The following is a 17,347-nucleotide window of genomic DNA, read 5'->3' on the forward strand; positions in this document are numbered from 1 at the left end:
ATTAACTAAAAACGTTTTTTTTTTTACCTTGTTCTGATACTGTTTCAACTTTAAAAGCAGCGAGGAAAACAAGCTGGGATGACAAGCGTGGATATAGCCAGGTCAAAGGTCAAACACAAAACACTGTTAATAAAATAAGGGCCAGATATTAACCCTCACTTTCACGGGAGCAGGTTACACAGCGTTTCTGAACGAAGAACTGGTCCTCATTCGTACAAATTACAAAATCATCATTCTAACTGATGTTCCTTTTTTTTCTTGTTCTTTTTTCTTTTTTTTTCTAAGACGTGCTTATTCACGAGTCACTTTACATGCAATTATCTTGTCCACTGTCCGATTATTAAACACAAATCTAGCCGATACCGCTTACCATAATTTTTTAGTCTCTCGTACCCAGATGGTCGGAGATCTCTGCGATGGTTCAGCGGGGCAGAGGTCTGGCACGATGCCAGGCTGAACATCATCATTTCGATCCAAATGAACGCACTGCGTTGAAAATGGCCTGGGACCGTATCGAAGATGATATGGACCGTATATCAAAGAAGATATGGACCGTATCAAAGAAGGGAGCGTTCCCCTTTTCTTTCACTCTGTGATCGACGTTTAACACGTTGTCGTGAGGCTGGAGGATAGAGGAACCACGAGGAATCTATTGGCTCTTTTTGACTCTGAATGTTTCCATTAGAACCTCAACCATCCCTGAAGGGGGAGGTTCGTCATAAAAGGAAAAAAAACTAGCAAACCCACAAGCTCACAACGCGATGCATTGTGACTCGTTGTGAGCTTGTAGATCGGCTAATGTAGTTATTTTAGAAAGAAAAGTTCTGAGTTCTTCTGGGTTCCCAGAACTGCAGGTTTTTAGTACCACCTCCTGAACAGGGCCCAACATTAGGTTCTGAGAACCTTTATGTGAAAATGTAATGTATGGAAACATATTCCGTTTAGTTCTTGAAGCCGAAAAGAGCCAAAAGCATTACTGAGCCTTCCCTAAGGGGGTCAGTAATGTTCACAAAACAAGACCAGCTTGGGGGGCTTGGCTGCCAACACTCAACCGGTCTGACAGGAAATGATACGTACGCACAAAGAGAGGACTTGCCAATGTACACTAGAAATAATGTCTTTAAAAAACAACCCAAAACAAAATGAAAACAAAATAAAAAATAAATAGACATTCAGAAAAACACAAACGTAATTAGTTGGCAGGTGTGCACACACATCAGTCCGTAAACAAAACTGAATCACATAGAGAGAGGGAGGGAGAGAGAGAGTACCCACACAAAGTTCTCTTGTTTCAGCCCCGTTCGTACGGACTGGAGTTCGTTGATACGATGGTCTTTCTCTCCCCCAGGAAGGAACTGTTTTTCCCCACATCCTGTCCCGTCCCGTCCCCCCATGCCCCCTACCAACCCACCCACCCCCCATCCACCCCGGGGGGGTCTGGACCGGAGGTCCTGCTGAACTACCGGATCCTGGTGAACAGGTTCAACACAGACACCGATTCCTACAGAGAAACAGAGAGGAGAGGAACGATGTGTGAATGAGAGTATGAAAAGCCTGATTTATTATACCCCATGCAGTGTTTGATTTAGACAGTACATTTTGATTTAGTTTTAGTCATATTTTAGTCATCTGAAATGTTTTAGTCTAGTTTTAGTTAACTAAATATCATAAGATTTTAGTCGACTAAATCTACAGTTGATTTAGTCGACTAAAATTATTTTGCCAGTGCCTTGATAGCACTTGGTGCATGCTGAAAATAGCCAATCTACATGCGTTTGTGGGCTTGTAGATCTGCTATTTTCAGAGCTTAACAACCATAAAATGACTTGTCTTTAGTCATACTGGATCTCTTGTCCTCTAGTCCCTCCCAAACATTATAGTTTTTATTTGTTGACGAAATTGTCACTATATTTAGTCTTAGTCATCGTAGCTTAGTTTTAATTTAGTTTTCGTCAGTGTAAGAAGGTAGTCGACCAACATTTTACACAGCTTTAGTCACCGAAATCCTGACCCCATAATCATAGAGGGAAAATCTCCCAACTGAAAATGTTTGATTTGTGAAACAGTATGAAAGGAGCCCTCTCTCACACTAGCACTCCGTTTCCTAAACAATTAGCATAATATGAAAAATTACGACGGTCAGCTCATGCAAAGCGACGACGCGTTGTGAGCTTGTAGATCAGCTGTTTTTAACGCAACAATAAAGGCTTTACTGTTGTAATCAGCTTAGAGATGACAGCAGAGAGAGAGAGAGAGAAAAGGTCGTTTACCTTGGTGGATCTCATCTTGCTGAAGACGTTCCAGAACCTCAGGGTTTCGTCACCTGCTCCCGTCACGATGGCCTCTCCGTCAGGGGACATGGCCTGTGGACACATTATGTTAGGTTATATTGTCAGGAAACATACCATGCACGACTGAGCGGCAGCACAGATACATGGCAAAAAAACAACCAGAGCCCTACCGATGCAAGAGGCTCTTAACAACAAGTACAACACATATATATCGTCGATGTAGGGGTAGAAACCTCTCATCTCCATATTCTAACTTTTAGTGTTTTAATCGTAAATTAACGCTCTAGTTGATCATACTACAGCGTCACACAAAAGCATCAAAAAAGTTAGCAGATCGCCACGTTTGCGCTGCATTTTGAGCTTGTAGATCTGCTACTTTTTTTTAGCAATTTTTCAATTAGAATCCTGAAAAGTCACAGTTTTGGACATAATGAGGTTTCCAGAGACGTTATATAGTATACGTAAACACGCAAAATGTATACACTCACCAGGTAGAGAACTCTGTAGGAGTGTCCTGTGAGCTTGGCCACTTGGGTCAGGGAGGGGTACTTCCACACCAAGATCTGGTTCTGGGAGTAGCCGTGTGTGCTCACCTGCACAGAAAAACAACACAAATAGTTATATTAGTTACAAATAGTTACATTAGTTACATAGTAACATTGTGGACCGCAAACAGTGTTCAATGTTCCCTGATGGAGACAAAGGTTGAGAAAGAACCACTAACACATTGTGGACATCTTGGTGGACTCACCAGTTCGTTGGTGTGCTTGGACCAGGCCAGGTTGCAGACCTGGGAGCCCGTGTCGGTGCACTGCAGCGGCTGGCCGGTCAGCGTGTTCCAGAAGCGGATGCAGCGGTCGGCCGTGCCGCCGCCGGACGCCAGCAGGCCGTGCTGGTGGGGCGACCAGGCGATGGCCTTCACCGCCGCCAGGTGCTCCGTGTACTGCTGCACCGGGAGAACGCTGGAGTGGTTCCACACTAGCAGCTACAGAGAACACACACACACAGAGAGAGGAAATGATTAGATTGTTATATACAGTAGGGGTGTGCCGATTTATCGTCCCGCGATATATCGCGATACGTTTTCGTGACGATACGTATCGTTTTGGGGGAAAAAAATATCGTTTTAATTATTATTATTTTTTTTTTACAATAATAATAATCAGGCATGCAAACAGCCCCGAGATGAAAAGGGTGACAACATGTTGTTGTTTTTTCGGGTCAGGTGTCACTATTGCCCTATTTGGATTCAAAACGGCTATTGTAGCTGAAAAGCTACAAGTTCGCATATCTGAATAATGCAAAAACAGAATTATTTGTTTGCATTTGCTTTTTTTCTCCCCCATATATTTTTCATAATAAAAAAAGTGCGTATCGTATCGTATCGAAATCGTATCGAAGTTGTGAGCCAAATATCGTATCGTATCGTTTGGTGAAATTAGTCGGCACACCCCTAATATACAGTATATTATATATTAAAGAACAGTGGAGTGGTTCCACACTAGCAGCTACAGAGGACAGACAGAGAGGAAACACTTAGATTATTATATGTCGTTGCTGTCGGGTAGAAACCTCTCATCTCCATAACTTTGATTGTACCCGATTCACACAAAAGCATCAAATGTAGCAGATCCACAAGCATTGAAACGCGCCTTCCCAAACATGATGCGCTCCATTATAGCTCAACAGTAAAAAAATTAAATAATCAGTGCTAGTGTGGTGGACCCGGGTTCGAATCCCCCAGCTAGGATATTAATGAAAGTTCTGGATGTCAGCTTTAAGCCACATATACTTTGTCGTATGACAAATATTTAAAAAAAAGCTCATCTACAAGCTCACAACAGGAACATTCTTTTAAGATTTCGACGAAAATAGGGATACCAGGGTGATGAGCTAATACATGAAGCGTTGTGTGCGTATTATTAAAGGATCTCCATTAGAGACACATGAATGAGCCTCTAGTCATCCTGGGGTCCAGGGAGTCCATACCTTGTTGTCGTTGCCCCCCGACGCCAGTAGCTGGTGGTCCGTGCTCCACTTGAGCCCACACACCTCCTGTCTGTGGCCCTGCAGGCGGCGCTCCGACTGGAGGGGCGGGGCTCTGATGTCACGCTGCAGGATCACCCTATCGCGGCTGCCCGACGACAGCTGGTCCGCGTTCCACGCCAACGCGCCTGGAGGCGGAGAGAGGAGAGAGAGAGGAAGGGAGGAAGATCAATGGAGCTGATCAGACAGTCAAATGGTGCTGATAAGATTGTTTGTAGAGATGTACAGATAGAATTTTTTTTCTTTCCCGATAACGATTCCGATACCCATAACTTGCGTATCGGTTGATACCGAGAACCAATCTGATAACGGTGTGTAATTTAAAAATAATCTAGGACAGTCGCTCTCAAAGTGGGGTCTAGGGACCTTCTGGGTTCCTTGAGGGGGACCGTTACAGGACAGTAACTCTGAGAGTGTACAAATGGAACCAAATGGACTATTTGGTTCCATTTGTACACTCTCAGAGTTATGGGGGTCCTTGAAATTAAAGGTTTGACAACAACTGATCTAGGAATAAATACCAACAAAAAAATATATATATACCCGTATTTTCCGCACTATAAGGCGCATCTGAGTATAAGGCGCACCTTCAATAAATGTATTATTTTCATATATAGGGCGCACCGCATTATAAGGCGCATCCGCACTATAAGGCGCACTGACGGTGCGGCTTATAGTGCGGAAACCAAGGGAACCAATATTGATACATATATAAGGCGCATCGGATTATAAGGCGCATCCGCACTATAAGGCGCACTGACGGTGCGCCTTATAGTGCGGAAAATACGGTACATATATATATATTAAAAACAGCAGTGCAACATCAACAGAAGCATTAAAAATACAAAATTATGTGGTATGGGAATAGCCTAGACTGGCATACTCACCGATACCAGCATTTTAGGCAGTATCGGCAGCCTTTTCGATACAGGTATCGGTATAACTCAAAAATTGTTTGTAAAGTGACTTGAAGAGGACGTCATCCATTCTCTTACCAACTCTGGCTGTGTGTCCTTCCAGCACGGAGAGCTTCTTCCCCGCCGCCGCGTCCCAGATCTGAACGTAGCCTTTATGAGTCCCCACCGCTACCAAGTTACCCTGGAATGCACACAGCACAACGCCACTGGGTAAACATCATGCATATACATGTGCGTACAGTCATACACACACACACACACAAATCCAAAGATTTAAGGAAGTTACTGCTACAATGTGTGCTTGTAGATTGGCTATTTTACCAAGTATATTTTACCGAGCATTGGCAATACTGTTGTCTAGCGTCTGTGCTTGAATATTGTTACTTTCTAGCCTGCCATGGCTTTTACTCTTCTGTGGTTTAAGTACAAAATCAGCCTTGGGTTTCATGGCTCCTTTAAGTGGTTAAGGAAAGGGTTTAAATGCATGGAGGCTGTGGCTTGTTAAACAGATGTAATTACGTACCCTCTCTGACCAGCCAACAGATGTCACAGAATCTCCCTCTACAGAGAGGTCACATAGACGTGTCACCTAAAAGAGACAAGAGACAAGACACATGATGAGTAAATCATTAATCATCCATCAAGACATGCAGGCCTCTCTATGGCATTGGTTCTCAAAGTGGGGTCCGGGGACCCCCAGGGGTCCTTGGGGGAGTTACAGGGGGTCCCCAGCTAAATGATAGATAGTTAGGAACCAAATGTATGTAGCCTTACGGGTCTGTAACTCTGAGAGTTAAACTAACATTGATTTTGCAATATAAATTGGGGTCCCAGAGATAGAAATGCCATTAAATGGGGGTCCGTAGCCTAAATGCATGTCAAACTGGGGGTCCTTGAAATTAAAATGGTTGAGAATCACTGCTAGAGCCGTAAAAATCTTCTCTAATGGGGGTCCCTGGCATATCTTTTCAAATGAGGGTCCGTGGGCTAATAAGTGTCAATTTGGGGGTCCTTGACATGAAAAGGTTTGAGAACCACCGCTCTATGGAATCCAAATGACTGAAAATCGGCCACGGCGACTGAGAACTTTAATCCGAACATTCCGCAAAAACCCAACATGGCTGCAGTTCTACTTAACACACCTTACGGGAAGTACTGAAACCCACCTGGCTGGTGCAGGCGCTCCACAGGTACACACAGGTCCCCAGGCCCACACTGAGCACGTTCAGGGAGGACCAGTCCACCAGGTTGAGGTAGAAGTCGTCCTGGAGCTCCGGAGCGTCCAGCACTTTGAAGGGAATCTTGGAGATTTTCCGCGTGGGCTTCCTGGGCGATCGTAAGAGTTTTTGGCTGCGAGGAAGGAACGACAGTGTTTAAGTAACGCTTCTGTGTCACTTTAGATGCCTTTGGCTATTCAAAAATAGCAGATCTACAAGCTCATAGCGCGGCACTCGGTGCCGCGCTATGAGCTTGTAGATCTGCTATTTTTGAAAAAATCGTGAAAAAATAATTTTTTATATTTTCTTCAAAAAACTGTTAGGATTTAGATTTTTTTAAAGAATCGCCTCAGGTCTTAATGGGTTAAGCACCTTGAAATAATGGGAGACCCACCACAACACAATGATTTCTACACTGATGCACAAGGCAAACCTTCTTACCTGTTGCTGCTAACGGGCGATAGGGAGTACGGAGAGACTGCGTTGCCGTCCTCTTCTGGAAGAGGCCGCTTGGCACTGACGGAATACTACGAGAAACAAAAGAAAAAAACGTGTGTGATGATAATGCTTATGAAAAATGCCTGTTTGTTTGTGAATGAGTACGACAAGGAAATAGAAAACACATAAGTATTATTTCCTTACACTAAAAAGGCTCCTCTTCACAGGGGTGGAGGGTTGGAGTCTCCTGTCCTCCGACTGGGGGTCCTGGACCTTCTCTATGCCGGCCCCCAGCAGCTCGTTCTTCAACAGGGCCGAATACGCTAGGCCGTCCGCTGAGAGGAAGACACAGGAAAGAAAGAAAAAGAGAAATCGTTAGTAAACTAGTGATGGGAAAAACAGTTCATTTCTGTGAACGAATGATTCTCGTTCAGTTCACGGCAAAGACTCGTTCAAATGATTCGTTCACGTTCTCGTTCAGTTCCGCTTCAGGTCCCGGCGGAGCGTATGCGATGCGCTACGCTAACTGCATGAAACTGTGTGCATCTGATCCCACTGACTACACTGACATGACTGCACAGTCTACTCTGTACAGAAACACAGCACTGTCATTCACGATCTAATTGCACCATCTTCTTTGTAATATAATGTGTAGAAGTAATATATTTAAATTAATAATAAATATAAATAAATAATAAATAAATAAAGTGTTTTACTTTACTTGAGTATTTTCAATTATCAGTATTTTTACTTCTACTCAACTACATCTCAGAGGCAAATATTGTACTTTTACTCCACTACAATTATTTGAAAACTTTAGTTACTTGTTACATTACATTATAAAACATACATTTACCACTTTAGCCCTATTTTATATCTACAAGCTCACAACGCATTGTGAGCTTGTAGATCTGCTATATTTTCAAACATTCTGGTTACTATTATTATTTTGGCTATACTATGTGGTTGGCTGTGCAGATTGCATTCATTCTGAAACGTGTTAATTGTCCGTGACCTGACAATCATTAGTTGTCTGTATTTCTTTCATAGTTAAATGTCGTGCTATCTGGTCACCACCGGTCTTTTGTACTGTACAGGAACAATGAATACAACACTAACAACACAACAGCAGTGCTTCATTTCAATCCACAAAATTTGCAATGCATGTCCGCCTGTCTGTCGCGGGAAGCACGCTGAAGCTCCCGTCCTCCTGTGTGTGTGTGTGTGTGTGTGTGTGTGTGTGTGCGCGACCCTGCGGATCGGGGGGCGGGGCATGAACGAACCCGTGAACGCAACGGTTTCGAGTCATGAACGTATTCGTTCACGCTCACGGCAAAGAACTAGTTCTTATGAGCCAATCGATCATGACCGACACATCACTATAGTAAACTGTTCAAGACAGAAGCAGATGGTCTGGCAACAGATTCATAGTTGAATGAAGAACAAAGACCAAGTCACACCAAACACACAGATACACCACAACAACCCCAGAATCATGTGAGGATAAAGTTGGATTCCTTACCTTTACTATTATCTGATGTGCCATCTTTGGATTTCCTATTCTGATTGTGCGACTTCTCGATTTCCTGTCAGAGAAGCGGACACAATTAGGCAAGTTAGTCAATTGAGTTATAACATCCCTATTCTGGAGGACATTCGCTGAAAACTACAAGCTCTATCGGCTATTTTTGGAGAAGAGGTTTAGTGTACATAACATAGCTGTCACTCATGGATTTGAACCAAGTATATAGGGGTTAGGTGGTTAAGACTAATTTAACAAATTAAATACACAATGTAAAACAGAAGCAGAATGCCCAGTGTAAAATATACTAGATCTTCTCCAAAACCATTAATCAATGCATTTATCTTGAGGCCCCACAAAAAAAGACAATCGTGTTCTTTTAGTGTGTATTCCAGGGCAGGGACTTACGTTGATGCGGTGGAAGTTGACGCTCCAGTTGGCTCCGGCCCGCGAGGGGATGAAGCGGTCGCCGTGCTTACTGGGAGAGGAAAGCGGAGAGTTGGTGGGAGTCAGGTTTCGCATGGCTCCACTGGCCTTCTGCACGAGAGAGGAGAGAGGGGAGAGGGGAGAAAAGATGTTAATAGTGTTCACATGGCTACACTGGCCTTCTGCACGAGAGAGGAGAGAGGGGAGAAAAGATGTTAATAGTGTTCACATGGCTACACTGGCCTTCTGCACGAGAGAGGAGAGAGGGGAGAAAAGATGTTAGCGTTCACATAGCTCCACTGGCCTTCTGCACGACGAGAGAGGGGAGAAAAGATGTTAATAGTGTTCACATGGCTCCAATGGCCTTCTGCACGAGGGAGGAGAGACCCCGTTTAACAAACTTCAACCTGGAATCCCTATATGGCATAGTTAGTAGGTTTGGGATCTGGTGGAAGCGGATCCAACATTGAGGAACCAGGATCGGTTCCAATACTGTATGCATGGTTGAATTTGTGTTTATCAAAAATTATAATGTAGGCCAAAATAATAAAGACCTTTTAAATATAGGAATTGTTAAAGGGAACCGGGAACCCCTATACGTAACTGTGCCTTTCAATCTTGCTATGTACAGTATATAGCAACATCATTTCTTTTGTAATTTTTTTGAATAAATGTTTGAAGTTTTTCAGAGAACTTAGGTCAGGATTTAGAGGCCGTTTTTAGAATCAGCCTCAGGTCTGAATGGGTTAAGGAATCAGACCGTGGGAAGAGGGAATCATTAAGGAACTGGAATCGTTAAAATCCTTAAGGATCCCAAGCATAATGGTTAGTAGTGAAGAAGTAGGAGGAGGCCAAACATTTGGCCACTGTCTGTCACCTACAAACAACACCTCATTCAGACAGAGTGATGCTGTCAACACCCACAGATTATCTGCTTCATCTGTTGATACTCCTCCTAATTTACGCATAGTAAAGTGCCACACCTTCTCATAGTAAAGTGACACCACACCCTCTCCACCCGAGGCATTGTATAAAATGCCTGTTTATAAATCCTCTTTGGGCGGAGCCGGTATCACACTAACAATATTGTTACAGCTCCATAAACCTTTTGCCCACAGCTTAAACAAACACAGACACAATTTTGCAATATAGTAATATAAGAGCACGGACATGCCTGGGCAAACACACACATACGGTACTAACAATGCAACGTGTTCGGCTGACAGACACCTAAAAATAAATCCTGTGACCTGAGGGGAAGATTGCAAAGCAAAGGAAAACGGTACACATGTGATGCCCTGCCATGAGGATCGTTGTATGAAACAACCTGTCAACAGAACATCACAAATACACAGATAGGTTGCTAAACATTGAGGAAAAATAACAGCATTTGCGAGCAAATAAGCACATTTCAGTGGACTGTACTGTAGATGGGATAGAGATAGGTTGACTTACTACAGGGCTGGCGTTCTCGTTGTGGATGTTGATCTGCCTGAGCAGTCTACACTCATAGTCCTGATCCATGACTAAAAGCAGAGAGAAAGATGACATGGAACGGTTAACACAATATTCAAATACAAATAGACATCGACTCAGTGCATAATATGCTCTATATAGGCTAACAAACACTTTACAATCACACATACATAGGCTTTAAAAAATACCTTGGGGAAATAAGCTCTGCTTTTACTATACTGGTTGAGACAAGGCCCGCTGCAGTGATGTTTTGTTCAAATAGAACTTAACCCAAGATGTCTTTGGTGGACGAAGCTAGAAACGGTCTTCTTGTTGGTTCTAGTGGTTCAAGCACCAAGTAGTTAACTGATAATGCACAGAGATATTTTAGTTCTGTATCTATTCGCTGTCAGAAGTAGCTGTGCTATTCCAGGCTCTCTGGTGGTCCAAGGTGCAGACAGTGACACTGAGCTTGTCCTTTTTATACCGTGCCTATCCTGTGTCATCCCGCTGATGTCACAAAGACTCAGCCATACCCGTATATGGAGTTCATACCACAGCTACGCCCAAATATGGTGTATGTGGTATAATCTAACGGTAGTCACTAGTCAGTATGATGTCAAGATGATGTCACGACTCTGGCTCCATATATGGAGCTCCATGTCAACCAAGACGGTATAATGGAGTTCTCACCACAGCTACGCCCAAATATGGTGTATGTCTAACTGTGTCAGTATGATGTTAGTATGATGATGTCAGACGGAAACGATTTAGTAGGTGGCTCCATATATGGACTACTCGACCATTATGTGTGAATATGGAGTACATAAACTTGCACACTCAAACCTCTTCTTGAGTAACCATGGCAATACCAACAGCATAAGGTGTAGGCTAACATACACCATGAAAGGATTATCTGCACTCTTCAGTTGTTTCATGTTCTTTTTCATTAGGTTCACACTTCACAGCAGCCTATATAGAGCCTATCTCGTTTCGGCACCTCAGCCTTCGTCAGCGATTCAAACTCATGAAGATGGCTAACATACACCGACAGTCAATGCATAGTGTATGATATACACTCCTAAGTATATTACACATACCGTAGTAGACTAATAACATACAGTAGTAACAACATGTGTCCTTGTTCTATGTATTAATTATGTATAGCTCAGCTGATCAGTCGCGGAATTGAGTTAATCAAATCATTGATCAATCATTGTAGCTAAGCTGATAAGTATGAATGAAGAATGTATTGATGTCCAGCACAGTGGTTCTCAACTCAAAGACTGATAATTAATGCACTCTAATTTTGTACACTCTCAGAGTTAAAATAACACAGGATTTTACCGTCTAAATTCAGGTTATGATGTTATGATTAAAATGTATGTATATGGTTATGATGAAAATGTAAATCTAACGTCAGGTTATGATGAAAATGTAAATCTAACAATCAGGTCGGGCTATGATGACAAGGTTAATCTAAAGATGACATTGTTTCGTCTAATGTTTGGTCGTCATTAAACAGCCAGTGTGTGGACTGGGCGACTGACTCGATCTGCAGCAACACGGTACAAACAGTCAGTAACCTTGGATGAAGTTGGATCGAGACGATCATAGATGTGTTTTATGTATTATTGTCATTTTGCATATATACGAAAGTTAAAGCCCGACTCGTTCAATAAAATACATCAATGATAGTCTTAGATCCAAGGCCAGTACAAAAGGTTCTAAAAGGCTGTTTGTTTACACACTGCAGCCTCATCTCTCCTTTGTTCACATCATCATACAACAGTCAGTGTGCAGAGATCACAACATCTAATAACACCATCTATGATAAATACACGACGTGAAGTATATTAAATGTCTACGGATCATCTGTAATGTAAACAAAGACAACAACAATACGATCTACACAGCGAAACCCACACACAGTGAACTGAGGTGGCTAGCGTTAGCTTCTAGGGCTAACAGATTAGCAACATTGTGCTAACCCTAAAACACACATAAATCCCCGTATCTCCGCAGACCTACCTTTACACCGTGGATGTGTGGTCCCGCTCCAGGTCCAGATGTTCTATAGATCAGGTGTTTCAGGTGGTTAAAGGTTCTAAACAGACGTTTAAACCCTTCTGAAGAGAACCAGAACAACAAACACAACTAGATGTTTTTCTATCGAACATTCAATTGGTCTCCGCCGCTAAGGACCATGGGAAATGGATGACGTCACAGGTTTTTGAATAACTCGTTTTTGCGTTGCCAGGGAAACAGTGAGTGTTGTTAAGACTCTCTAGTGGCGTTTACTTAAGTAAAAGTATCGATACTGCAATGTAGAAATATACTCTGTTTACAAAGTGCAAGTCCGGATTTCAAATGTTTTCAAATGTATGAAAATCTTTTGAAGATAGCAGATCTACAAGCTCAGCTCACAATTTTCAAATGGCCGAAATGTATATAGGGCTCAAGTGGGTAATGTGTGTTTTGTAATAATAATCAAAATCTACAAAGTAACTAGTAACTAAAGCTTTCAAAAAAAAATTGTGGAGTAAAAGTACAATATTTGGATCCGAGATGTAGTGGAGTAGAAGTAAAAGTAGGCCTACTGAAAATTGGAAATACTCCAGTAAAGTAAAAATATCTTAAAGTACAATACTTGAGTAAATGTACTTAGTTACAGTACTTTACACCACTGGTCATAGGATTGCATTGTTTCCCCTCTGATCAATTTAGGCATTTAGCAGATGCTCTTATTAATCCAGAGTGATTACATCAACGAGGTAATACATGAAATACATAGAAATAGTAATCTAGGGTCATAGGTACACCAAGAACCTATCATCAGTATGATATCAAAAAAATCAATAATCTAAATGATAATGTTTTAGAAGCCTGCAACTTGTGCAGATCTGCACAATCAAAGAATAATTAGGCTGTGTAGATAATTGCCTCTAAAGATTCCTGGCCAATTATTATATCATATTTTAATAGAGATTTACAAAATTAATACCACATTAAACGTGCTTATTGCATCAGCAGATGCAAAGTGAGCAATCTAAAACAATAACTGAACACATTTAGACTATTGTACATTCTGGGACTAGCCTGGGACGCGAGGCTACATTCTGCTGGCATAACAGGCTGATTCTAATCTAATTCGATTACATTCAATATTGAAATTGGCTCAAATGGGGGCATGCCCATATATGGGCATATACTGATGACATCAGGGATCTCCATATATGGGCATTAAAGGGACTCCATATATGGGCATAAAAGGGACACGGAATGACAGGGGAGATTTTTTGTGAGGCACTTTTGTGAGGTTTTTCTTTCTTTAGTGTCTTCAGTATCAAACCTAATGAGATTCCAGACTTCCAGGCTACATTAACCATTTAGTTCATTGTGTGTAACAGAAGTCTAGCTGCAGAATCCACAGAAAGAGCTGTTGAGTTGAGTTCTGTAGGCTTACTCGTCTGGCATTTGTAAGTGTTTTAAGTTCTGAACCGAGTCATCTCAACCAGATAGATAGATAGATAGATTTCACATAGCAATAGATGTTGCTACTGTATGTGGTGCTCAAACCTTTTCCATGTCAAGGACCCCCAAAATTATTATTATGTATTTGGCCGCGGATCCCCATCTCAAAATATTTTGTTTCAGGGACCGATCAAGCAAACAAAGATTTGAGTAAAATATATATATATATATATATATATATATATATATATATATATATATATATATATATATATATATATATAAATACTGTATATATACTGTATATTCAAAGATTTTTCAAAAATAGACATGCTATGAGCTTGTATATCTATTTTTGAAAAATCGTGACACACACACACACACTCATTAACATAGCTAAAATCTAAAATGACACAGGTGCTTTCCCAGTTTTAATGGGTTAAAGCAGCCAATGTCACTGGGCTGGTTATACTTAAATAAACCTTGATGCAGCCGTTATAAAATAAATAAACAAGTGTTGTACAACATTCTTGAGTTCTTGCTAACAGACCAGACAATGCATTGATTCATTTCTCCTTTCCAGGAGGGTTTTATTATTATTATACATTATATATATTATATAAAAACAGATGTAGAAGATGGCACTGAAATGTATATAACATTCATTAAGTAAAAATAGACTCGACACCTTCCATGTGCAAAAGGCTTAACAAATGCAAAACTAAACATTCAATGACAACTCCGGTTCACTGTTGAAGGGACATCATGACCAACACCACAAAGGTGTTACCGTTTTGCAGAACACAACACTACATGTTGTATACAGTGAAATATACCTGGGGAAATCGTTCTTTTTTATCTACAATGATAATATATTAGCTGCAATTCTGTTGTACCTAAGACTGACAAAGAAGTGTCCTATTTTTCAGGACTCATCAACTCCCCAACAATGGTCCAACAACAACAATTCATTTTCCTATAAGAGTTTTGAGACAAAAGTGCTACAGCGTAGGTACAGTAAGCAGTGAGTGAAATTCTATCAAAAAAATCATCAAGGACATGGGAACTGTTAAATATGTACAAAAGAAACACAGCTTAAAAAGTATTATAAAACTATTATAAATGACTTAAACGATGAACGGAGGGACTTGTCCGGCTCAAAATGTTACCTTTCCATAAACAAGACGGGACTCCGTGGATAAAACAAACTCACACAATTCATTCAAGAGTGTAAAAGTGTGTTGCCAAAAGGTGGTAACAGGTTCTAACAAATGAAAACCTCTTTAAGCCTGATTTATACTTGGTTGCGTGCCAGTGTCTCGCACCGTAAATAGCCGATCTACAAGCTCACAACGGGCTTGCAGATCGGCTACCTTTGGTGCAAGACTGATTGTGTAAATCACTCAGACTTTACACAATGCATGTTCAGTGGCTTACACTCAGCTTAAACACCAAAAGGTCCACAAAGTCTGGTCTCAGAGAATCAGGGTGCACAACAGCTTGCTTAACTCCAAAGCGTGCACAAACCCTGTTACTTGAGGACGAGCATTTGGGGAACCAGAGGCCTACTTAATCGTCACATTTGGGTAAGATTACAGCAAGTATGACAAGTAAATAATAATATAAAAACATATTTACAATACAGGCAACTAAGAATCAATGAAAGGCGATGATGCGTGAAAATGACATGGGGAAAATGCCATGTAACAAATACTCAAAGCAGAAGTCTAATTATTACAGTAGTCAGCAGCAGTAACTGGTAATCCTACAACAGTTCTTTGACATTATAATGGTGGCAGATTATACTAGTAAACAGGGAGGGAATGCAGTGGTGTATGTAATGGGCACATTGGCTGGAACAAGTACAACTGCTGAAAGTATATAACTGGAAGCACAGGAAGTCGAGGGCTGCAGGAAGTTCCGGTACTCTAGATAACATGTAGCCTTGTACTTCCTGTTACTTCCGGTTCAACCCTTTCAGCAGTAGTTCTTTTCCAGGCTTTATCTCATAGAAATGGGCCCATTTCTTAAAGGGATAGTTCACCCCAAAAAAAAATTCTATCAATTAGTCACCCCATGGAGACATGGATATATTTTTGTCGCATCCTAAGCCAATAATTTGATGATCAGCAGACCGGTAGGCAGCGTTTCCGGTAGGAGACACAAAGGAGACTCTTTGTGTCTCCTACTGGAACCGCTGCCGGTCATCAAATTATTGGTTTAGGATGCGACAAAAACAAAAAAAATATCCATGAATTCAAGTCTCCATGGGGTGACTAATCGATAGAAAAAGTCATTTTGGGGGTGAACTATCCCTTTAAAGCATCTACATGAGGATCTTCATAGTCTATGTAAACACGAAGAGATCAATTATGAAAGTGAAACTAGAAAATGGATGTGAACCTGGAACTCATTCTGTTAGATGTATAATTGGAATTGGAGGACAAAAAAAGAAACTGGGTTTGGTTCAAGTTGGCATTTAGCCATGATGGTAGAAAGTTCACATTGTGAGCTTTACAGATCTGTTATTTTTTGCCAAATGTTTGCCGTAGTATGACATGGCCAGAACAGGTATACGCTCGGGTTCATGTGGTTACACTACATGGAGGAGGTGTCTTTGGACGTGAGCTGCAGACCGTTGCTGACCTGGAAGCGAGCCTCGTCTGATATACCATACTGCTCCAGGGGGTCCTGAGGAAAAAGCACAAAACACAGTGCAGGTGTGTTCAGAGGAAATCTTCAATTCTGCATCACTTTATACATATTTTATACTTTGGCTATAAAAAAAATAGAAAAATCTTCTAAATCCTAACCGTTTTTTGAAAAGACTTATGTTGCTAAAATGTCAGTGGTTCTCAAACCTTTTCATGTCAAGGACCCCCAAAATTATATGTATTTGGCCGCGGACCCCAATCTCAAAATATCTTGTTCCAGTGACCCCCGCAGAAGCAAAGATTATAATGTTCGCTTTAAAAAAATATATATATCCAAAGACACATTTTCACGATTTTTCAAAAATAGCAGATTGCTATGAGCTTGTATATCTGCTATTTTTGACTACCCAACAAAATCTAAAATGACACAGATGCGTTCCCTGATTGAATGGGTTGACGCGTTTCGACCAGAGCCTTTAATCAGAGCATAGAGATGAAAGCTCTGGCTGCAACGCATTAGCATTAGCAAATTGGCCTGAAAAAAAAAACATCTGTCAGGAGACCACAAGGTGGAGGTAAATGTAAATTCCCATAGAAAGGGAGGTGTCATTCACTGCCATTTGTTGATGACATGGCATTATTGTGTTAATGTTATATGCTATGTTGATTAATTGAATACATAGTTAGGACCATAATGGACAGGACTTGTTTTGTGTTATCCTTTTAGCCTGACAGTACCTTGTGCTGTTTACATTTCTGACTAATAAAGTATTCAATCAGTCAATCAATCAAAAAGCATGATGATGAAGCTTAAATAAAACAATACAAAATCTTCTTAAAATTATGATTTATTTTATTATTTCTTATTTTTATACTCGGTAGCTGAGCAGCACCCAGAGGAAGTGCA

The 17,347-nt window shown here is 41.2% G+C and overlaps 3 protein-coding genes across 4 annotated transcripts in view; all 3 read right to left on the reverse strand.

Annotated features, from left to right (window-relative positions):
* Positions 1-17,347, reverse strand: part of plekhj1 (pleckstrin homology domain containing, family J member 1) — a 387,353-nt gene that overhangs the window by 360,509 nt on the left and 9,497 nt on the right. Inside the window, exon 6 of one of the 2 annotated variants that reach the window (XR_013933832.1) lies at positions 16,025-16,477. Coding sequence is in view for 1 of the 2 variants with exons in the window: in XM_080439206.1 (XP_080295332.1) it covers positions 16,385-16,477 (93 nt within the window). In the remaining variant the exon portion in view is untranslated. Of the gene's footprint in view, positions 1-14,609; positions 16,478-17,347 lie in introns of those variants that run through there. The other variant, XM_080439206.1, reaches the window with a different exon arrangement.
* The window catches only part of LOC308093014 (uncharacterized protein), a 168,342-nt gene that overhangs the window by 119,904 nt on the left and 31,091 nt on the right, over positions 1-17,347 (reverse strand). The window lies entirely within an intron of this gene.
* Positions 1,408-12,483, reverse strand: LOC308093710 (fizzy-related protein homolog). The gene is made up of 14 exons (XM_080440040.1): positions 12,344-12,483; positions 10,313-10,383; positions 8,840-8,968; positions 8,432-8,495; positions 7,114-7,244; positions 6,913-6,998; positions 6,421-6,604; positions 5,778-5,843; positions 5,333-5,435; positions 4,281-4,465; positions 3,043-3,276; positions 2,780-2,884; positions 2,271-2,363; positions 1,408-1,501 (listed from the first exon to the last, which is right to left on the reverse strand). Exons 2-14 carry the CDS (start codon positions 10,379-10,381, stop codon positions 1,460-1,462), a joined length of 1,491 nt encoding a protein of 496 aa, XP_080296166.1. The 5' UTR covers positions 10,382-10,383; positions 12,344-12,483; the 3' UTR covers positions 1,408-1,459.

Source organism: Gymnoscopelus braueri, assembly GCF_963280865.1.
Source record: "Gymnoscopelus braueri genome assembly, chromosome: 10".
NCBI lineage: Eukaryota > Metazoa > Chordata > Actinopteri > Myctophiformes > Myctophidae > Gymnoscopelus > Gymnoscopelus braueri.

Coding starts and splice junctions, on each gene's coding strand:
- LOC308093710 (XM_080440040.1), bottom strand. CDS start 10,381: ATGGATCAGGACTATGAGTGTAGACTGCTCAGGCAGATCAACATCCAC. Junction 8,969..10,312: donor ACGAGAACGCCAGCCCTGTA/GTAAGTCAACCT, acceptor TCTCTCGTGCAG/AAGGCCAGTGGAGCCATGCG. Junction 1,502..2,270: donor GCAAGATGAGATCCACCAAG/GTAAACGACCTT, acceptor GTTTCTCTGTAG/GAATCGGTGTCTGTGTTGAA.